Below are 24,484 nucleotides of genomic sequence, written 5' to 3'. Positions count from 1 at the left end.
TGCTGCTATTGTAACTTCTACACTTGTTTCAACTTCTTTAAAAACACACTAAAAACAGCAAGTTGTCCTAAGGGTAAGATGAAGTTGTGGATGATTTTGGGTGTTAATACTGGCTCAAAAAGTGGGTGATGCAAAAAAGTGTCTTGATGGGTTTCCATTAACTTCTGCTTGTGTTATGTTACAGAATGGCTCATTAAAACAGTAAGAATTAAACAGAATTCTTGGGGTTTAATAGGATTTTCTGTTTGGTATTAAGAATGTCCTGAAGTTGAAAGCTTTGTTTGCTTTATAGAATGGCTGATTTATATCCCACTTTACCTAGGATAGTCCTAACTTATGCCTTTTATCTTGGCCCCTTTTAGTCTCAAAAGTGTCCCAGTTCAAAAGAAATGCATAGTCACTTTATTTATAGGATATCTTATGTTTATTTTAGTAATCACATGGTCCTAGATAATTCAGAGCTTAAATGATTCAAACGGGGTAGTGACCTGATGGTTTTGTCCTTTTTAATGGAGCATATTATTTATCGCTTAGAGTGAGTAGAATTAAACTATTTGGCCTTTTAAATTTATTTTGGGGAAGAGCTGAGTTTTACTAAATTTGTTGTGCTGCTGAAAGATTGTCAACATGTATTAAATTAGATTTTTAATTAAGTCCAATAGTTTTGAAATGGACTTAATTCATTGATGGTGATATCCTCTGTAATTCTCAGTGCATTTCAAAGAATTATATAACATATTGGGAGAAATGGAGATACTTGTTAATACTAAATTAATTCCAGTAATGAGACAAGGGCTTTAATTCTGGCTTATCAGCTGTGTGACCTTGGGCAAGTCACATAACCTCTCAGAGCCACATACTCTTCATTTTTCAAATGAAACCAGTGATGCTTAGTAATAAGGGTTGAAAAGAAACATAAGTTATGTGACTCAAATAATTCCTTGTGTAAAGTAAATATAAAGTTGTTGAGACACTAGTTCACCAAAAGGTCCGACTATGTATGAGTTTTACAACATAATTAGTGTTATGATTTAATTATAATCATAATGATAATTTTGTTGTATAACGCATAAGAACATAGATGTTAAAAGTATGAATTTCATTCTAAATGACCTTTATAAATAGAGTGCTTTTACCTCATACATATGTCCAAATCACTGAATGCAAATTAGATAAAAGTGAAAAAATTGTCCTTCTAAACATTGGTCATATGTTTAGAGTATCTAGTTGAACAGAATTTGCATTTAGTTGTTTGTCCTTCTAAACATTGGTCATATGTTTAGAGTATCTAGTTGAACAGAATTTGCATTTAGTTGTTTAAAACTTACATGCAAATCAGTAAATATGAACCAGTCTGACAGCAGCTTGTTTATGTTCATATAATATATAGAGCATTGACACATACATAGAAAAATAAAACTTTCATATTACTTATTAAAAAAAAAGCTTATTTGATTGGGAGGCAAAACTTAACACGGAAAGGAGCAGTATGAGAGTTTAGAGAAAGGTGAAGTTCTTTTGCGCTACGGATAATTTAGGAAGGTTCTGAGAGGAAGTAGATATTGGGAAAGCTTGGGAGGCATATAGAAAGCCTTAAAAGGGTAGGAATGGGGGAGGCAACTTTGTAGTGATGGAAACGTGCAGTTCATTTTTGGACTTGGGAGTGGATCAGTTGCTCACATAAGAGGATTAATATTAGGGCCGGACTGAAAGGTCTTGACTGTTAGGCTAAGGATTCTTTATATGCAGGTGATGGGGACTCACTGAGTATTTTTGAGCAAGTGGTTGATATGATTAAAAAGATATTTAGGAAGATTAATCTAGTTAATGGAAGGCAGGATACACTGGTGTACAGAAAACACAGGGACGAAAAATGTTAACTAGGGAGGTTGTTTTTTGAAGTAGTTAATGCTTAAAGTTGAGAGTGGAAATGGAAACTTTGGTGCTTTATTAAAACATGAAGGTCTTCAGTCTGCCTTTTGATGGTATTAGTACGTAAATACATCTAGATATTTAATGAAAAAAACTGTATAACTTAAGCTTTTGGTCAGAGTAAGTATAGTATTTCAAGAGATGTAAAGCACATTCATTCTGTTTTTCTGTACTGATAACATTCACCTATTAAGAACAACAAAAACCTCTCTGAAGCTTAAGTATTAATATCCCTTTCAAATGTTTAAAAAACTTAACTCTTGGGCTTCCCTGGTGGTGCAGTGGTTGAGAATCCGCCTGCCAATGCAGGGGACACGGGTTCGAGCCCTGGTCCAGGAAGATCCCACATGCTGCGGAGCAGCTGAGCCCGTGCACCACAACTTCTGAGCCTGCACTCTAGAGCCTGCGAGCCACAACTACTAAAGCCCAGGCACCTAGAGCCCGTGCTCTGCAACAAGAGAAGCCACCGCAATGAGAAGCCCACAACCCACAACGAAGAGTAGCCCCCACTCACCACAGGTAGAGAAAGCCAGTGTGCAGCAATGAAGACCCAATGCAGCCAATAAATAAAATTTTAAAAAAACCTTAACTCTAAGTTTAGTGCCATTTTAGTTATTGCAAGCAGTAACTTATAAAGAAATGCAGCAAATGATAAATGCAAAGTAAAGTGCAAAAAGTACAGTATTTTATTTCTTTAGATTTTTATATTTATGTTTTTATAATTTCTTAGTCAGTTTTAGAATATGTCTAGCTAAGTAGTAAATACCTAAACTTCTAAATATAAGTTTTAAATGTGATTATAACTTTTCAAAAATTTGAGCTTTCCAATAATGAAAGTTGCCCAAATGTATTATTTAAATGAGTAGAAATTATTTATTTCCTGTTGTTTAAATTGAGATATCCAACTTACCAATAAAAGAGAACATTTGAAATAGCCTTTTTTTAAGAAAAACTGATTTTAATATTACTTGTAAGAGCTTATTGCTGTTTTTTTCCCCTTTAATATCTCTTCTGTAGACCAAACGTTAAGATATTCCTTTCTATCGTGAGTAGATACAAATATTGATTATCTAGTTAAGGTACAGGCTGAGCTGCTGTTAACAAAGAGAACTCCAAATCCTCAGTGTTTCAAACAAAATAGAATTTTTTTCATCTCTCATTTAACAGTTCACAGGTAGGCAGGTGGTCAAGAGTGAGTTGGTGGCTTTGTTTCACAGGGTCATCCAAGAGCCCAGGTTTCTTTTGCTTTTCAACCATCCACTGGCTGCATTGTTCAGCATAGTAGCTACTAGCCACATGTGACTATTGATAACATTTAAATTAACTCAAATTAAAAATTTAATATTCATACTAGCTACATTTTAAGTCCCCCGTAGCTACATATGATTAGTGGCTACTGTTTTGGACGGTGCAGATATAGAATACCTCCGTCATCGCAGAAAGTTCTGTTGGTTAGAGCTGCACTAAGAGGTTGTTCTTGTCGGCATGGTCTTTGCTGGGTCATATTGGCCTAAGTTCCACTCTATAGGAAGGGTGAATGGGAGGGACGATTTTGTTATAAATGATCCAAAAGGTGCACATATCACTTCTGCTTGCAGTACATTGGCCAAAATTTAGTGATACGCTGATACCCAAGGACAGCTGGAAGGATTGCTAGCTGGATGGAGTGTACCCAGCTAAAACTCGGTTTAGGTGGAGTGCTGCAGTGGCTGGGATCCTACTACCAAAAGGAAGAAGCTGAGAATAAATACTAGAGCACATTTGCCAATCTCAGTCACATGTACTAAACGTGATAATAATCACAATTAATTTTTTCCTTCTTCCCCAAACAAAGTAGACAGGAATCAACATGGGTAAAATGTTTAATTTTAAATGACGATGCTGAGATTAACCTGAAATTATAAATTTTTAAAAGTTTGAATTTTGTCTTAAAGCTTAACAAAATTAACCTTATGATCCTTTTGACTGCAGGGCAGTATTTTGAGCATAAGCCTGTTTTTCTCTAATGTATTATTTCTGCATCTTAAACTTTGTCCGTGTGATTGCAAACAAAAGACTAGCACTTTAGTTTATTGCTGTCTTATTTTATAGATGTTCCGTAATGATTTTGAACATGTTGATGCCAAGCAGCAATGAGAAGTATGAAAAGTACTAGTTGGTGATTTAGTTGTTCCTTCTCTCTCCCTATTCCTTCTTGCTCTCTCTCTCTGTATATATTCATCATGCTTCTAAACTATTTAGGGCTTATAATGAAAAGCAGCAGGCTTTTTCCATACCGTATCCCATCCCTGGTCTTATACTTTGAGACAAACACTCTGAAATGTTCATGTTTACAAGTAACGTCTGTATTTCTAAAAAATATGCCTATATTCAGCATTGCTTGATTGATCAGAATTAAATACTGATTAACTACTGTAATAAAAATGGATTTAGTTCGTATACTGCCTTCTCTCTCCCTTCATCACTATTCTTTTATTCTTCTATTTGCTTTAATATTTCTTAAACTTCTTTCATGTCTGTTCAATTAAAGATGGTATCTCTTACTCTCAAATTAGCAATTACAAAATTTAATGTTTCTAATCTTCCCTCCTCATATCCTTCTCTTTCTCCTTCTCAATTTTTGTTGTCTCTGTTTTAAATTGCAATGATCAAATATATTTACATTAGTTTCTGTAACTATAATTAAGTCTGCTAGCTTTGTCTATTGCTGAATTCTAAAAATTGTAATTAGTAAGCAGTTTAATTTTTTATGACTACATAAATATTTTTCACTGAAAAGCTAATGGTAGAGCAATTACCATTTTTAACATAGCTTTATTGTTTATGATTTAGTTTAAAATTTCCTCTTCCCATTTTGGTTTCTCGTATTTTTAAAAAATTTCCTTAATTTCTTCCCACATATAAGTAATACCCTCTGTTCTGTAGACTTTCTTTTTTTGCCAGCTGTCTCCCTCCTGGAGCCCTCTTTCTCTCTCCTCTAATCTGTTTTGTTACTCAGTGCTCTTCTGACCGCTTTACATCTTTATAAAGTTTGTTGAAAATTTGCTTTGATTGATGCTATTCCTTCTTGTGCTTTTTATAACTGGGGGATTATGCATATCTTTTTAAAATTCCTTTTTTCTGTGTGTGAGTGGACAGGATATAAATGCATATGCTCATCTCAACATCTTGAATCTGAAGTGTTGATGTTTTCAAAGAGTCAGATGCCCATATATCTAACCCTTAGAGTCATACTGATAAAACATGTGATAAAGTCTCATGTTGTAAATTTTTGAGGGGAGGGGTATATGAGACATTTACAAATAAAGCTGAAAGAAAATAATGATTAAATATATAGTCATTGATATTTTTATGTAAATAAACATTTCTAGAATAATTTTCATTTGTTTTCTAAGACTCTAGACTTTTTATAGATTATGATAAAACATTTTTTCTGATGATAAAGATTGTTCTGTTTTACTTTTTATTCTATTATTGAAGATATGTATCTTCAGATTTAGATCTGTTTTTCATTACAAATAGTGTTCCACAACTTTATTGCCCAGCACTTCTTGAAATTGACCCATTTTACCATTATATCTGGCCAGTGACTAAACAGCATATAGTGTTGTTAAAAAAATGTTTCCTAGTTTAGGAGGCTAATGTTAGTTTTGAACTCTAACAGGTTTTGCCATCAGTCTGGGTGATAAGTTGTGCAATACTGTTAGGCTACTTTTTATCTTTACAAGAGAATGGTACTGTAAAAATGTCAAAAAAATATCCACATGCCCAGTTCACTAGTAAATATACTGCTAAATTTGAACCTTTTTGGCAGTAGCTTTTGCTTCTCAAGGGACCATATTTTTACAGAATGATATATTTCAAAGGGTATTGGTTTCCATTGTAAAAAATTCATGCATTTAGAGCAACTTAAAGCCAAAACAATTGTGCTTGTGGTATGTGTTTAAAATATTAGTCATCTTGAATACATGCCCAGGTTAAGTGTCAGAAGCTATATATTGCACAAAAAGAAAATTTATTGTCAGGAGACCAGGCTGTACCTGTGCTTATACAGCATTTTCCTTAGAGGATCAATTTGAGTATATGAACTAATACTAGCCAGGCTTTTGTACAGTAACATTATTTATAATAAAGGAGAAGTTCATTGAGGAGAAAAACAAATAAAGGAAGCATAAAAGTCTCATATTGTATGAAACTACAGAAATGGATCAAAGAGTTTGACAGGAAGTTTAATGTGTACATAAGTAGAACCTGACAGGAACATGCTGTGTGCGCCAAAGGTTCCGGTGATGGAAAACCGAGACGTAGCGCTCACTGACCACAGCATGAGACTTGACACACATTGTAAATAACCCAGAGATCTATGACTGCATTAAGCACTGGGCTGGTGTATTAACGGCAGTAAATCTATAGCTGCATAATAGGATAGCATACACAAATTCCTCTGATTAATTTTTGTAATGGATTAATAGGAATATAGCAAATATGTTCATTTCAAATCCTACCATCCTCCAACCTCCCCCTCCCCCCAGCCCCACCCTCTCTATTGTGATCATTTTTTATTCTCTTCTACTCACCAGGCTTGTGTATGTGGATACTTGCTTTAGTATCATCAAGTTAAAAGCCGAAGATGCTTCTGGTAGAGAGCATCTCATCACTGTCAAGTTGAAGGCGAAGGTATGTGCTTCGTTAAACTGTTACTGTGGCCAGGAAATACTTTGGGAAATGAACCCTGTGAAGGTTTTCAATGTAAACGAGTGCTAGTTGCTTCTAAAAAAAATATATATATGACACTTAAAATTTATTTTGGGGGACTTCCCTGGCAGTCCAATGGTTAAGACTCTGCACTTCCAAAGCAGGGGGTGCGGAATCGATCCCTGGTCAGGAAACTAAGATCCCACATGCCGTGCGGCACGGCCAAATAAAAAAAAAAAATTATTTTGGAACGCCTCAAAAAATTTATTCACTAAGTTTCCCAAAGCCTAGCTATAATTTCATGTCACTGTTGTAATTCAAATTTGATCAAAATATAGACTTTATAGTAAAGAAATACTACAAATAAGGTTTGGCAGCCTCAAAGTACCATAATGTTATTTTCATAACATCCTATGTAGAAAAGAGTTGGAAGTTTCCACTATTCCAAGTAAAGTTCTACTGAAGAAAGTCTTTTGTCTTCAACTCCTACTATGAATTACCTTTGTTGTTCTTATTTCTGACTTCCCCCGACCCCTCAAACACAGACACACACATATGCATACTTTTTTTGTTGTCTTGGCTGAAATTTTTTTACTTCTCTGTTTAAAAATTTTGCAAAGGTTATACACTTCTGTTTATAGAGCCCTTACAGGTTAGTGGTCTGTAACTACTCACTAATTTTATTGGCACAAAACGTAGCTGTTTCGTCTTTATTTTTTAATTATAGATTGTGAATTTTGAGAAATAAGTAGAATAAGCAAGTTCAGGATATTAATCATTTACTTAGTAATCACTGGGGAAACATTAGAATTTGAGAAAACCAGGTCATCTAACTTTTTTTTAATTGTCCCTAGGAGTCATCAATCAACTCTGTTTCATGAGATTGTATGATGAAAAGATCAATTGTGTTTGTCCTTTTTAAAAATGTGTCTGGCATTTAAGCTTTTCATGAGAGAAAATTAATATATAAAGCTGTACTGGGTGACACAGAAAAGTTGGTATCTTATTGTGCCTCTATATCAGACAAATTGAGAAATGACTCATTCTCTCTTTTTCTTACACACACAACGTTTATGTATAATTTCAAGATTTATATGTGATAAGTTTTGAGAAAAAATTAGTGGGATAGAAATCTTCTTTGTAAAATAAGTTACATGAATATTTTTATTAAATGAAAATGAAAAAGGTTTTATTTTCTTTTTTAATTTTTAAAGCTGTGTTTTTTTAAGATCAAGGAGAAATCTGCCTTTATCCTTCCAAAGGTCATATACTGCCAGTGGCAAGGGTTCTGTCATTTTCTTCAAAGTTTTATTTGTCTGTGTTTTGTACATTGATAAAAGTTGCTTTGCTGCTATGAAGACCAAAATGAAAAATTTAAAATACATCCTATCCTAATTTTTTTTTTTTTAAAACCTCATTTTTGCAACCTTTTCTACTTACTAAGAGATAATGATTTAAGTGTACATTGCCTATCACTACACCTACAAGATTTTATCATTAATTCTGATTAATGTCATTATTGGTAGTATTGAGAGGGAGGATGTGTAGCCACTAGTATGGTCCATTCTGTCTGCTTTTTCTTATAACTTTTCAAGGTAGATAAGGTGACACTTTTAATATTTCTCTAGAGAATATTTTCAAGTGTCAGTTTTTGCAGCATCGATAGCTGTGAAGGACTATTATGGATGCCCTGGCAAGAGAGAAGAGAAAGCTTTATTTGAGTTAGTAAGAAAAAAATTTGCGTTTAAAAAAAAAAGAAAAAAAAGACAGGCTGAAACTAAATGAATCTTGTGTTGGTATGATTTATTAGAGTCTTTAATTGTCCATTTAGTTTGCTTTTCATAGAGACTAAAGTTGTCTTTTAGATGTGGTCATTTCTTTCTTAGGAATATTTGGGATTGTCAGTTAAAAACAGTGAAAGCTAAAACTTACATGTTAAGAGTACATAATGCAAAATCTTAATCCAAACTGAATTTTAAAGGGTCAAGCTCTTTTTTTTTTTTTTTTGACAAACCTTACAACACGCTTATTTTTGTAAATACACAAACCTCTATTTCTTTTATCTGATATTTTTTGATACGTAATAAAGAAATGCATTTGTTTTTATTCTTGAATACATACTCTCCCAATTCTGCCACTCTACCTCACTGTCTCCAAAACCCCACAAAGAAAACAATACCAATTTTGTCTAGACATCCCCCATTAAAAGTAAGTGTATAAATCAAAAAGAAATATGAGAAACAGCTGAATTTTGTCATTTTTATAGGTGTATTTTTATGCAGTATTTACAGTTCCTCCTAAACCATGAGGTGAAATTTTTGTCTTTCCTTTAAAAAAGAAGTAGCCTAGGGCTTTCTTAGCTTTGGCCAAGATCAGAACTACTTGAAAAACAAATCATAGATATGTTTCAGAGGCTGGGCACTCTGTCTTTGATGGCTGTTTTTGTAATCTGCTGCAATTTGTATGTATTCTTTTGCTGGGGGGGGTCTAATCACAGTTCGGGTTGGGTTAAATTTTTCCATAGAAAAGTATACTATAGAGTCTAAAAAATATTGTTTGTGACAAAAATATATACTTAATATTATATAATAATTACTTTCTCTTATAGTTATTGATTTGATTGAATTGTTTCAAGTGAGACTTGAAAAACTATAATAATGAAAAATTATTAATTACTGTATCTATTTTTCAATTCATTTCTTTATGTGGAGCTTTTGTTGTTCTTGTCAACTGGATTTCTAAAGTAAAGCTTTTGGCAGTTAGTCTCTAGTGGCTTTGTATATACCTATAACTTACTGTTGAAAAATAATCTGAATTTTGACAGTCATTTTACAACATTGTATTTAGTTATCGATGTTGTCGTTAGTACTGCAATACAAACAACTCCAAAAATGAATATCTAGGATGCTACTGCATAATTCATGTTAAATCATCCAGAAGTGTATAAATTTGTGCTTTTTAGGTTCAATACATTTATGTAGCGTTTATTATATTATATAAACAGAATTGATCTTGGAAGTGAATATAATTAACACAATATATATACATTTAACTCATAATAGATGGTAAAGCCACATACATATGGATCAGTCTAATTTATTATATACATGTTTGTATGTTTGCATAATTACACCTAAAATATATATTTGAATGTTATCTCAGATATGTGGCATCATGTTATATTTATTATAGCCTGCTTTTTATTTAACTCCTTGTGGATCTCTTTCTTTATCAGTACATACATGCCATTTACTACCCTGAGCCCTATTTGAATGTAGGATCATATTCTCTTTTAACATAATGTGCCGTACGTACTTAATGACTTCTAAAGTTAAGATACTTTACTTGGTTTATCTACTCTGTATACAGTAAACATTAAGTTCATACTCTTAACTGGGTTGATGATTGTTTAAGTTAGAGAGTTGATATTGTTCATTGTCAGCTCAGTAGACAATAAATAGCAGCAACTCAAGGTGAACTAAATATTCCATTTTTGACCCAAGGAGGTTTTAAGTGTGCATTATTATTTTTGCAGAATATTAACATTTTTTAGAGGGAAAAGAGATTTTACAGTGCTTTTAGTTGTGTTCCATCATTTTTACATATAAAACAGCCAGAGAAGTTAAATGACTTATCCAAGGTCACAGGTTAGTTAGCAGAACTAGAAACCAGAGAAAGCTAAGATCTCTGCCTGCATTTACTTTGAGATAATCACATGACTTATAAAAAATAGTGTACAAATTGTTTTTCCAGTGATTGCAGCAGTTATCATCTGGCATACATCATCTAATAGTTTGAATTGTCTGAAATAGGGCTTCTTCTGTAATCCCAGCCAGACCTTTCTTTCTTTTTTCCCTCTAAATTAGAGCACTGTTACATTTCTATATGGTTTCCTGTATATTTACCTTTGTGTTATCACTTCTGCATAGCTAGATACCATTAGTCAGAGTATACATTGATAGGTTTATTTTTAACCAGACTGTCATTGTAACTAAATGTTAATTCTTTTCAAAGCATTGATTTCAAATGGGCTGATGTTTGTAACAAATACTATAGTGATAATTTTTTGTCCCCTTTTGCTAGGCAACAAAGTAGTTAAAAATAAGAGGTTGAAAAAAGTGAAAGTCTAAAACTTATTTTAAACATTTTGTCAAATGAGAGAAAGGAGTTTTCCTAAAACTAATTTTCATGTTAGTAAATTTAGCTTTGTAATGGAAAGAAATGAGCACTTTAAAAATTACATGTGACTTTCAAGAATCCAGACTGAATCTTAGAGAAATCATGTAGTACAATTCTCTAATAACAAAATTGATTTTAAGAAAAACTACCTTTTGTCTTAACTTAGAAACCTAGTTAGTCCTGTGACTATCATTTTTTGTATAAAACTATTGACTAATTAATTTTCTATTTATCAAAAAGATTTTTCTTAAAACTATTTTGTTTTTCCTTAATAAGCCAGAGACATTTCATTGTTTCTTTTTATTTATCTCCTTGCTAAAATTAAATGCTTTGTTGTGGAAAATACTTCTTTAATTGATAATTATATGTGTTCATTTTTGTGCATTTCTTGATTCTTTTAACAAATATTGCCTCTTTTAACAAGTGACTGAGGCTATTTGAGGTTAAATTTTAGACTGAAAGGAAATTAAATATCAACCATTTTGATCTCTCACTTTAAAGATAAAGAAACTGAGATTCAGTGTGGTTTACCCCTCAAATCACATTAGCAGCTGACCTGACACTGACTTAATTCATTACTCTTTTTTTCAAAACCGATTGGTTTGGCACCCCCAAATCACCAAACTTTGTACCTCTTGAGCTTAACTTGACTGTTAATCAGCTCTTAATATCTCTATAATAATAGAATCAAAATATTGATATGTAATACATTTGCATTTATAATAATACTTTTTCTAATATATTCAGTTTTTCTAAAATATTTTATGTGAAATTGTCACACCAAAGCAAAAATGACCTAACTTTATGCTTTTTTATAGTACCCTGCAGAATCACCAGATTGTATTGTGGATTTTCCTGTTTCGTTTTCTGTTTCCTGGACACCACAGGTAAATTCTTAAATTTATTTTAAGTAGCTAAAAAGCACGTTCTGTTTACTTATAAGTGGCCATTATAGATTACAAGTGATTTTTTTCAGTTTTCTTTAAGCATTTATTTATAAACAGGACTTTGAGAGTGTTAAATAAACTTGAAGAAGCTCTATTGACAGAAATTTTACTTTAAATTTAAATCCTAAAGAACTCTTTATAAAGCAGTGAGCAGTAGGTTAAAAATTGGGTGGCATTTTTCAGACATAATATCAGAGAATCTTTTTCAGAGGAGAATGAGTTATGACTGAAAATATAAACCCTGCCATTTCTATTCAGTTTTTATTGTTTTAAAGTGTTTGTCCTTAGTTCATCCTTGAACTTAGACTATATTGTTTTTGTAAGTGCCTTGGAACATTCTTACTTTGAGTAAAGAATATAGGAGATTCTTCTACTCCTGTCAATTTCTCAATACATTGCTGATATTTAACAAGTTAATGTATTTAGGAATGCGTTTGTAAATTGTACCATTATATGGCTAAGATATGGTATGATTATCAACAGTTCCATCATCAACATTCACGTGTGTGATTTTTAAAGATCTGGCAGAATGGTGGTTAGATTCAAAGAACAATCTAATGATGACAGGCATAGTCCTTGTCTCACCAAGTAAATTGATACCAAAATGAAGAGAACCTTTCTACTCTTATGCAAAGCGAAACAAAAATTCCTAGTGACATTTTACAAATGTTCTCTAAATAGAGACTACCCTTATTTTTGTTATGAAGTTTTGGTAGGTTCAAGTGAAAATTTATACTTAATTTTAAATTATAATGTATACAGTAAAGTAATAATTGTCTTGTATATGAAGTTAGTTTAAAAAAAAAAAAAGCCTAACAGGATTTAAATGGTCTTGTGAAGGGTCAAATTTTAATTATACCATATATATTTTAAAAATATTTTTCTTGTTTTCTTCTTTAAAAACAAAAGTCTCCCTCCTTCCAATGGAAATCAAGAAAACACAGCAAAATAAAGGGGAGGAAAAACCCTGTGATTTGCTTTTGGTATTCTGATGTGTGTTATAAATGTATAAGAAATACTGTTTTGATTGTTTTTTAAAGAATTGGGATTATACATAAATTGCATACTTTTCAAAAAACATGAATATACATTTTTCTATTTGGCTCTATAAACTTTATCTTTATGTATTATGTGAGGTCATGAGATAACATTGTACCTAGATTGTATTACTCTTTCCAGATATGCTATCTCTAAATTATAATTTAATATTTATTAAAATCCCAAGGTTCAACCTTGGGAATATGTTTTTGATGAGTTTCCTAGTTTTTTTAATTTAGATAATCATACAAGTTTTCCCCAGACTTTAATCTGTGAAAAAGTTTGCATCTCCACAAAAAGACTGTTTAGCACTTACCTTATCCTGCCATTTAGCAAAATTAGTTTGTGACTCTAACACTAGAAAATCTTAGAGGGCAATTTCTTCTAAATTTTCTATCCCTACTTAACACCAGCTCAGTGCCTTGCACATAGATGCATGGAGTAAGTGTTTATAATATTAATTCAAATTCAGATTTAGATTTAATTGGGTCATACGTCAAGTTTTCTATTTTGTATTAGTTCTAAGAATACAGAATTAATTAGCGGTAACTGGAATGTCATAAATTCTTCTTTTAAATTAAAAGAACATACTAAAATTCTTAGTATAGTACAGATAAAAATTTGGACACCATTTTAACCACAACCCAAATTTGACATGTTTAATCTTTTGTCACATTTGCTTCAGATATCTCTCTTTCTGTCTCTCTCTTAGGAATAAAATGTTCTGGGACCTAAAACTTTACCCCTCTTTTGCTTCTCTCCTTTCCTCTTTCTTTCCTTCTTTCCCTTTCTAGAGGTAAACCACTTGACTGGAATTGGTATGTATACTATCCATGCATACTTTTTTGCTACATTTGTTTATGCCATATTCTATAATATTTTTGCAGTCTGACCTTTTTCATACAACATTGTTTCTGAGATTTACCCATGATCTTATATCATTTTAAATGCTTTATATCATTTCATTATATGAATCCACCAGTTAATTTATTCATTGCCCTACTTATATGGTTGTTCACAATTTCTTACTTAAACAGTGCTGCAGTGAACATCCTTCTGTGTTTCCTTTTACGCATGTGAGACTTTTAGTGTGGTTTATGCCTAAAGTTGAAAATGCTGTATTGTAGGGAATGCATCTCTTTGAGATTACAAAATATTGCCAAGTTATCTTCTAAAATCGGTTGCATAACTTTATACTCCTACCCAGCAATGCATAGTAATTCCTACTTTCCCAAATCCTTTCTAAGTCTTAGTCTGATTTTAGTCTGACCTTAATTCTTATCAAGAACTGATACTCATTATTACTGTGTTTATAATCTTTGCCTACTTAAATTTTTGTGTTTTATTATAAGCATTTCTTACATATTTTGAATACTAGTTATTTATTGGTTATATGGGATATAAGTATCTTCTCCCTGTGGCATGTTTTTTAACTTTGTATATGTTACATTTTTTCGATCAGAAGTTTAACGTTTCAGTGTGGTCACATTTATCACTCTCTTCTTCGTCATTTCTGCTTTTCGTGTATTGAATGAGAAAATATTCCATATCTTGTTCTGAAAAGATATTCTCCTAAAGTCTGTTATAAAAGTTATACCTTTTTCATATTTAAGTATGAGATAGGAATTATATTTACACTTGCCTATTTCATATATGCTCACAGAATTTGGATTTATCTTCATTTGTGGCGGTCTGGGGTGATTTCAGTTTTTCTTTTACATAAACCACTAAAATTCAGAAAATTTTCAAAATACACTATTTGCCTGTTGTTAGAGTCTAGCTGTACGTCGTAAGCATTTTGGTGATACTGCCAGCAAGTATGAACTCTTGAGTCTTTTGAGATGTGATAAAAGTGTTGGCATTGTTAGTTTACATTTTGGAAATACAGAGCAACATCAAACTTCTTTACTGTGTATCTTTTATCATTGACCTATTGGACACAATTCTGCTTGTGGGAGTTCCTGTCTTTTTTCTTTTTAAACAATTTTTAAACAGATGTGGTTCTTAAGGGAAATAAATGTTACTATTGTAGTCTAATAGCAAACTTATATTTAAAAGATTGTAAATAGCTTCCAGATAATTGATTTAAAAAAATTCCTTGTCTGCTTTTCGTACATTTCCTCTTTGGATTCAGTGCTTCTGGACTTTAAACTTGGAAGATCTTTATTTTCCTTTCTTTTTGTAAAGTAATAGGCATGGCTTTGTGGCATCCGTATTAAAAATGGGTAATTTTCCTTATGGTCCCTGTCTTCCTGCTGGGTTGATAATGTTTTGATGTATTTTTCTTTTGCTCTGATGAGAGGTCTGCTGCTGCTGCTCTGACATATTCATTTGGATGAATAATTATAACTTGCACAATGTCAAGCTGAAGATGGTAGGGTTTTGTGCGTCATGACAAGCCTAGTAGCCAGTGCAGGTGTCTCACAGCGTGATCAGCAACAGCCAGTGTATTCTGGCTCGGAGGAGGCATTTAGAGTAGTAAGAAATCAGCACCAAGGGCAAGGCTGCTGCTACTACTGCTGCCGTGACATGTGCCAAAGAAACACAAAGTGCTTCTCAAAGACAAGTGACTGCACACCTCTTCTCAGATACTTACTTGTTTACCCAGTCCGTTTTCTTTTATAGATTTCAGCATAGAATGTAAGAGCATGTCATGATTTTTATCTTATTCTACTTCCCAACACCACAAATTCTCTAAAATCTGCTACCCTTTGGACTTCTATATATAGGTCATATTTGTGAATATTGTTGACTGATGAGACCATAGAATGCTCTAATGTAAGATTTTAAGTGCACTGACATTAGTGATTCTATAAAAACAAAACTAATTTTCTCCAGGTCACTGACCAACCCAAAATGGATGCTAAAATTGCAGTTTTACCTATACATATGCCATTAAGTGCAGGCTTAGTGAACTGCCTACATCACACTGGTTGGAATTTTCAGATTTGGTATGATACATAAACAGTGGTCTTTATATTTTTTATCATGTAAATCTCATATTCTTGGAGTAATGCCATGAATACAAGAAGAGCAAAACCAGTGATAAAGCCTCTGGCTGATAATCTGATGGTGAACGAAGAATTTGTAATGAAAGGAAACAGTCCTATTACATAGCAGGGAGCACGATCCATTAGTTAGAGCATCAGACTAGCAGTTGGGTATCCCTAGGTTCTGTTTACAGTTCAGCCATTGACTTAATTGTATAATTTCAAACAAGTCACATGACTGCTCTTTGCCTCAGTTCATATGTATATGGAAATAATAAACTTTTTCTCTTTCACAGAGATCTTAAAATAAATTTGGTTTAAAACGAACAGAATGCTAGGGGAAGAAAACTCTCAGTATCACACGGTATGGATCCTGAGGAAGTTCTCCTTTTTTGACCTACTGGATTATCTTTCTTTCCATTTTTCTCTCTGCTGTCCTTGTTGGAGAACTCATAGTACCGGATTTTTGTTCACCCTTAAATTGGTTAATTAAATATACTTCTGCCTTCTTGGCCGTCTTATTATTGCTATAATGGTATGGATAAAAAGACATCAATGGAATCAAAACAAAGAAACGTAGTTCATTATTGAGATTATGTGATATGGTAGACCTGTGTGATATGGTCTGACCTATTGGACTCAGTAACCTATTAACTGCCTTTCTTTTTTTTTTTTTAAATAACATAATTTATTTTAAAAGTACTCCTACATTGATTTTAAAAAAGAGAGAAGATACAAATAAGCAAAATTAAGAAAATATAAAATCAGCCTTAATGCCTTCATTTAGCATTGGGATCTCACTGGATAATAGTTCTGAACCTATGCTAATCACTTAACAAAATATTTTTTGAAACATTGTTGATAATGCTGTGCATTTATTATTCCAGGTAATCCTTAGAATAATTTAGTTTTTAGTTATAATTGGGTTTACATTTATCCATCCAATTAAGAACTGATATGGTCACAGTCTAGGAACTGGTTATCTCTACATTTATTTAGGTCCCCCAGTTAAGTAGCAGTAGTTTCTTAATCCACATCTTGTACATTTTTGTTGAGTTTATTCCTAAGTATGAAGTTTTTGTTGCTATTGTGATCTTTTTTTTTAAATCATATTTTCTAGTTTATTTTTATAATGTGGGCAAACTATTAATTTTTTTTACGTTTATACTTTAATAAAAGTTGTATATGAACATAGTTTAAAGAGTTAGGTTTACAAGGGTTTTTGTTGTTTGTTTTTTTTTTTAATGTCAATTTCTTATTAATTTATTAATTTTTTTTATATTAATTTTTGGCTGTGTTGGGTCTTCGTTTCTGTGCGAGGGCTTTCTCTAGTTGTGGCAAGCGGGGGCCACTCTTCATCGCGGTGCGTGGGCCTCTCACTATCGTGGCCTCTTCTGTTGCGGAGCACAGGCTCCAGACGCGCAGGCTCAGTAGTTGCGGCTCACGGGCCTAGTTTCTCCGCGGCACGTGGGATCCTCCCAGACCAGGGCTCGAACCCGTGTCCCCTGCGTTGGCAGGCAGATTCTCAACCACTGCGCCACCAGGTTTTCTTTTTAGACAAAACGGCATGTCCTAGCCTCCTTCCCACCTTTTTCTCCCTCTCCAGGGTCGACTACTTTTAATTGTTAGCTGATCCTTTTGGTGTTATAATATAATTTATATTATTGCATGCTCTTGTAATTATACTACCTTTTGTTCGTTGGTTTGGTTTAGGCATTATCTGTTAACTTTCCACTGTAGATAATGAGGAATTTGCTGTTTCTTCTTCCTTTCCCCACTCCACACACACGTATACTTCCTATCCTTCCCAGATAGTTATCTTGTAATTTTGATTATGTCAATATTCAGTGTTTACATTATTATTTTGAACATATATATATATACTATGCAGAGATAAGCTATGTAGTTAATTATTATTTTTCCTTTGTTGCCCCAATTTTTGTTACCACGTAGAGTTAACAGTTGTCTTACTTTTTCATTTCCTTAGTTTTCTGTGTACTTAAAACTCATTCAACCCACAGTTTTCCATCAGTTGTCTAAATCTGCTCTTAATCATCTACGCTGGGTTTTCTATTAGCTTTACTTTTTGGTAAATTTCATCAGCTTTTCCTAATAGCCTTCCTGTTGAGTTTTTTTTACTTACACTATCATGTTCATTTCTAAGAGTTTACTTCATTGATAAATCTTCTTTTGTCCCCAGAGATACTAATAATACGTCTTTTTTTCCATCTGAGTAGTTTCTATTTCCTTGAGTTGCTCTTTTTCTAGGCTTATCATCTTTGGTTACCTGCTCGTGATTAAAAGTCGGCTATTAAAAGCTATTTGAAAGCTCTGAGTGCGAGTGGGGCTTGTCAACTGTGAACTTCATTGTAGAGTCACCTGAGTAGATCTCATAATGGGGAACCCCAAGTGTCAATATTTTAGGTCTTTTTGATTGATTGGTCAGATTTCTTGGAGAAGACTCTTCCAGCCTTCTGCCTAGAAGTCACTGAGCAAGCAGAAAACGCTCCCTTGAGGCGAGAGTGGAGCAGACTGCTGGGCAGTCTATTGGGCAGGAAACAGCAGTCTGAATTAGTAACAGTAACCCTATGGCATCCTCTACTGATAGGGCTGAACACCATGCAGCTGTAGAAGAGAAACGCTTATAGCATGAACCTCCATTATCACAAGGCAGATAGTGAGAGTAGATTTGCAGTTGAGGGGCAAAAAATGATATCCTAGCTATCCCATGGTATTTTCAGACTTTTAAATTTTGGCCATTCTTAGTTCTTATGTAGCAGTAATTTTCAGTTTTATTGTTTCTTGCTGATGTCTACAAGTAGATTTTTTAGATGATTTTTTTATCCAGTGGCTTTGTTAAACTCTCTTATCTAATAATCAGTAGTTTCATTGAATTTTCTATGAACATAATCATATCATTTGTAAATGATAGTTTTATTTCCTCCTTTGCCATCTTTACGCCTTTCTTTTTTTTTTTTTTTTTGCCTTACTGTTCTGGCTAGGATATCTAATAAACTGTGAAACATGAATAGTAAACATAAGCATTCATGTTTTGTTCCTGATCTCAAAGGGAAAACTTTGTTTTCATCATTAGGTAGATTTTTGCTCTAGAGTTCTTGTACTGAAATCCTTTACCAATAATTAATGGAATTTATTTCTGTTTCTGGTTTGCTAAGAGTTTTGTTATAAATGACAGTCGAATTTTTTCAAGTATATTCTCTCTATATGCTAGATAATCAAATGTTTTTTCTCCTTTATTCTGTTCATGTGGTGAATTATATTGTTCGATTTCCTAATGTTAAACAAATCTTGCTCTCTTGAAATAAACCCAGTTAGGTTATGGAGTATTTTAAATCTATACGTTGATCGATCAATTGATTGGTCAGTAGATACACACACATATATATGTTTGTATACACATATACAATTTCCAGTATGTATTATATATTTCCACATTCTGTTTCTTTGGCATCTATGCTCATAAGAGCAATTCCTTTGTTTTCCTGCTTCCAAAATTTGGTTTTATTGCCTCTTTAGTTCTCCTTGTTTTTGTGAGATTATGCCTTAAAGGAAAAAACAACAACAATATAGTAAGTTTGGGGGTGGGGGTAAAATTAGATCTGTGTGTTCAATCCACCTTCCTTACCTAGTAGCTGTAACCCTCTTTTTGCCTAATTTTAAATGTATAGTTTTTACTTTATTTGAATTCTAATGTATAGCACATTAGTTGTGAACATAATGTTAAAATCCTTTTCATTGCTTTCACCCATGGGCTGCTAGCTAAAGTGCAGTATTAAAAGTTTTAAATAAGTATGCTAAATATGAATGGGGTTCGACATTTCTAACTAGAGGCAAATGATGAAAGAAATAAATCCTCTGACTTATTTTCCTGCCTTCTTGGAGGGTATTAGTGTGGGATGTTTGGGGTTCTTTGGACATTCATAGAACTTAGGTAAGATAAGTAAGAGACCTGACTCACAAAGATTTAGTAGGGAAGTTATATCCTATTTTTAGTGCTTCATTAGATGAAATTGTGATTCTGTCATGGTCAAGTCTTTCTTCTCTTTTCAAGTTACCTTGAAAAAGTACATAAACAGAAAATCAAGAAGCAACATTTTTTTCAGTGGGAAATAGTTTAAATGCAACAGACATTTAATATCTACAGATGGTCCCTGACCTAATTTGACTTAGGATTTTTCAACTTTACAATGGTGCAAAAGTGATACACATTCAGTAGAAACCTTATTTTGAACTTTGATCTTTTTCCGGGTTGGTGATAGGCCAGACGATACCCTGCATGATGCAGGACAGCAGCAGCCAGCCACGGCTCCCGCTCAGCCACTCTGTCACAAGGGTGAACAACCGATACACTTAGAACCATTCTGTCCCCATACAGTGATTCTGTTTTTCACTTTCACAGTATTCAATAAATTACATGAGATATTCAACACTTTATTATAAAATAGGCTTGTGTTAGATGATTTTGCCCAACTGTAGGCTAATGTAAGTGTTCTGAGTATGTTTTAAGGTAGGCTCCGCTAAGCTATGACGTTCCATGGGTTTGGTGTATTAAATGCATTTTCAACCATTTAACTGGACATAACCCCATCATAAGTTGAGGAAGATGTGTACTGTATGTGTAGCACTGAGCTGGATCCTAAGGAATTTAAGGTGAGTTAACCAGGTTCTAACATCCTAGGGTAGGCTTTCAGGAGTAACTTTCAGTCTGATAAGGAGAGAGGTACTTAAAAAGATAATTTCAGTAAAATGTGGTGAGCCATTTTGATAAGATGGAGAAGAGGTACATAATTTAACCTGATGTGGTCAAGCAAGTTTTCTGGATAAAGTGTTACTTGAGTTCAGTGAGTCTTGAGAAGTGAGAAATTAGGCTTGGGAGGACACATGATACTTTAGGAGAGAACTGCTGTAGGCAAAGAACGAAGGCATAACATTGTAGGAGATAATACATGCATTACACATCGTTTGGAACTCTGTAGTCAGAGATAAGACTGGAGCTTTTGCTTAGAGTTAGGCAGGGTCTGCTACACCAATTCTGATGATCTTGGACTTTATCCCAAAGTGATAGGGTTATAAGGAAGAAAGGTGGCATGGTCACAATTTTTGTTTTATAATAGCATTTCTCAAAGTGTTTTTTTGTTTTGTTTTAGGTTATTAATAGGATTAAGGTGGAGAAAGGCTCTGATCTAATAACACTTATGAAATTCTAGATTTAAGTTCTGCTATTTCTTGATTTAGGATTTCTCATCTTTCTTGGTATGCCAAGATGTATTATAAATCTCTGGCATGACTTTTTTTTTTCCTTCTTCTCAGAGCACATCTGTAGATTAGTTTTCAGCAAAACAAGTTTTTTTAATAGGTCACTCTGTTTGTGTAGAGGAAGGTTCTAAATGAGAATGGCAAGACTATAGTGAAGAAGACTGAGGGGCAGCTGTGTACTTACCCATGCAGGCAGTAATTAGGGTCTGTTCTAGGTTAGTGGTTGCAGGGAAAGATGAAAGGGAATTGTTTGGGAAAATTCCACAGATTATATTGATAGAACTTGGTGATGGATTGGGCATGAGATCTCATGGATTACTGCCACTGCTTCTGGTGGGGGTAACTAGATTAGATAGGTTGTAGTACTGCCAAGTGAGGTAGAGAATGCGGTAAGAAGAGGTTTAGAGGCAGATTCAGTTTGGGATTTGATGAGTTTGGCATGCCTATGGTATGTCTAAATAAATGTGTTTAGTGGGCAGTTGGAGATATGGCTTTGAATCTCATACAGTCAGTTACTTGCCAGATAAAGGAAGATCAGTATAATTTCAGTTGATTGCTAAGGTTATCAAAGTTAGTTTAAGCTTTGCAGAAGATTTGAGGTATGTGCTTTGTGAGCACATGAGATACTTTTATGGTATGGTAAAATTCTTCCATGAATTTAAAAACCCAATGAGACTAGTAGTATGGAACAGGTTTTTTTATCAGATGACTTCAGTACCAATTTAAGGTACGTTAAGTAATTTACTTGCTGATGTTAATAAATCTGACTTTGTTGCAGACCTTCATGGTAGGCTTCAGAGTTAATTCTGCTGGATCACTTGTAACATAGTAACAAGAGAACACAGAGTCTTAAAGTCTGGGTTAAATTCTAGCTTTATCCCTACAATGCATGACGTTGGGTAAATCATTTAACTTTATAAAAAGAGGGAAGGAATATTTAAGTCATAGATTGCATGACTTTGTAAGAGTAAATTGAGTTATTTGATAGTGCTTTTGAATTGTAAAGTGCTGTATAGGTGTACAAAGTGATATAGGGAGGTAACACAATTTGCAAATTGGTTAGCTTTTAAAATAGCAAGCCTTAATATGGGCAAAGAAATGATATCTCTCAATATACATTCATATTATATTGTAAATTGTATATATAAACACACCCACATTTATATATAACAACACGTAATTGGTATCTCTCTCTTTGTATGTTGAACTACATGTACTCTGAAGACAATGTTTCCATTTATATGCAACAATTAAGAAGTATTCTGGTGTTGAAAAATGAAATCGGCATGATAAATGCAAAATGACCGTCAATCTCACCAGGCAATCTGGTTGTGGTAGATGACTCTACATACATCGTACCATAAGTAACATAGATGAGAGGTGTTGAGAGAAATATTGTTCGGACTGTAGTTTGGAGGAAACCAATAAAATATTCTTACATAGCAAGTGTCCCACGTAAAAGAAAATATATAAATATCAGTCTCCAAATGGCTTCTTAATGTTGTGATTTATATTTTAAATACTTTTGGGTAAAAAAGATTGTCTTAGCTAATATCAGTAAAGCAATTTTTCTTCCACACAAACACAGCTTGTTAACATTCTCTACCTTATGTTTTGTCCCTGTCAGAGACCCTGTCTGGCAAATTGATGCACACTATGTCTATTTGTACTTTTTTTTAATCCAAGGGATAGTTTAAAATATGTGAGTATTGATATACTTGTGTGTGTGTGTGTGTGTGTGTGTGTGTGTGTTAAACCATCCTTTTGGAAAAAATAGATGCCCATATTGAAAATAAAGATCCAGTAGATTGAAGACAAATGATAATTCAGATATGAAAGACATGTTAATTCAAATATGATCTGCTAGAATCACTGATTAATACTTTCAGCTATGAAATATACTTACTTTCACCCTCTTTTTGTGCTAAAAAAGTTGAATATTAGAAGCCAAACTAATTTAGCAGATGGATATAATGAAGCAAACCAGAATTTTGGAGTTGGTAGATAGCAGAAGCAATGGGACAGTATTTTTTTTAAATGATGTCACTGCTGCTAGGTAGTTCCCTGGCTCTGGCTGTGAAGGTAACATTGGTAGCTAGCAACACACATATTCTGTCTATTATTCTTGACCTTATCTGAAAGCAAAGATTTTTGTGACCATTTATTTCCTTATTTTGTTGTTTTTAGTGTGAGTAAGAAAAATTAGATATAGTCAACTTTTTTGTTGAGGGGAGTAGCACCCTTTTTTGGTATGACTTACCTGGAACAAAAAGCTAGAAGACGAGTTTGTTTTTTACTGATTGGCTTGATTTTTTTTTATTATGTAAAACTTTATTTTAATACAAAATAAAGGAAGTTTATTTTGTATTAAACGATTAACATAACATATTAGAAATGTACTTGAACCAAATACTAAGGGTCTTAAGTAGCAATGTACAAGACATGATTTTTCTCAGAGTTAACATCTGAGAGATAAAGAAGAATGGATAAACAACCACAAGGGTTTGTTCATCAGTCAGGGGTCAAGCTGCCACAATATCTAAGCCCTCTCCTGGCATTCTTATCATCTTACTTTATTATTTTTTTAAATTGTGGTAAGATACACAAAATCTACTATCTCAATCATTTTTGAAGGTGCAGTTCAGTGGTATTAATACATTCATAATGTTGTTGCTACCATTACCACCATCCATCTCCAGGACTCTTTTCAAATCTTGTAAAACTGAAATACTATACCCGTTAAACAATAATTCCCTATCCTCCTCTTCCACCAGCCTCTAGTAACCACCATTCTACTTTCTGACTCTCTGGTTTTGACTATTCTAAGTACCTCACATAAGTGGAATCATACAGTATTTGTCTTTTTTGACTGGCTTACTTCACTTAGCATAATACCCTCAAGGTTCATACAAGTTGTAGCATATGTCAGAGTTTTCTTCCTTTTTAAGACTGAAAATATGCTATTGCATGTATATACCACATTTTGTTTATCTGTTCTTCCGTTGATGGACTTGAATTGCTTCCACATTTTAGCTCTGGGAGTAGTGCTGCAGTGAACATGGATGTGCATTCTAGCTCTTTGAGTCCCCACTTTCAGTTGCTGGATCATATGGTGATTCTGTTTTTAATTTTTTGAGAAACTGCCATACTGTTTTCCAGAGCTGCTGTACCATTTTACATTCCCACCAACAGTGCACAACAGTTCCAGTTTCTCCACATCCTCCCAAAAACTTACTTTCTGTTAATGGGTGTGAATGAAGTAGTATTTATTATAGTTTTGACTTGCATTTCCCTAAGTGATACTGAATATCTTTTCGTGTACTTATTGGCCGTTTGTATATCTTCTTTGGATAAATGTCTTATTCCATTCCTTTGCCCATTTTTAAATTAGGTTATTTTTGTTGTTGAGTTTTAAGAGTTCTCTAC

The 24,484-nt window shown here is 33.4% G+C and overlaps 1 protein-coding gene across 1 annotated transcript in view; it reads left to right on the top strand.

The window, feature by feature from the left end:
* FANCL (FA complementation group L) overlaps positions 1 to 24,484 on the top strand; it is a 78,564-nt gene that overhangs the window by 26,109 nt on the left and 27,971 nt on the right. Inside the window, exons 6-7 of the mRNA XM_068564345.1 lie at positions 6,513 to 6,609; positions 11,625 to 11,693. Coding sequence (XP_068420446.1) covers positions 6,513 to 6,609; positions 11,625 to 11,693 — 166 coding nt within the window. The remainder of the gene's footprint in view (positions 1 to 6,512; positions 6,610 to 11,624; positions 11,694 to 24,484) is intronic.

Source organism: Eschrichtius robustus, chromosome 15 (assembly GCF_028021215.1).
Source record: "Eschrichtius robustus isolate mEscRob2 chromosome 15, mEscRob2.pri, whole genome shotgun sequence".
Classification (NCBI taxonomy): domain Eukaryota; kingdom Metazoa; phylum Chordata; class Mammalia; order Artiodactyla; family Eschrichtiidae; genus Eschrichtius; species Eschrichtius robustus.
This window is presented reverse-complemented; position numbering and strand designations above follow the sequence as displayed.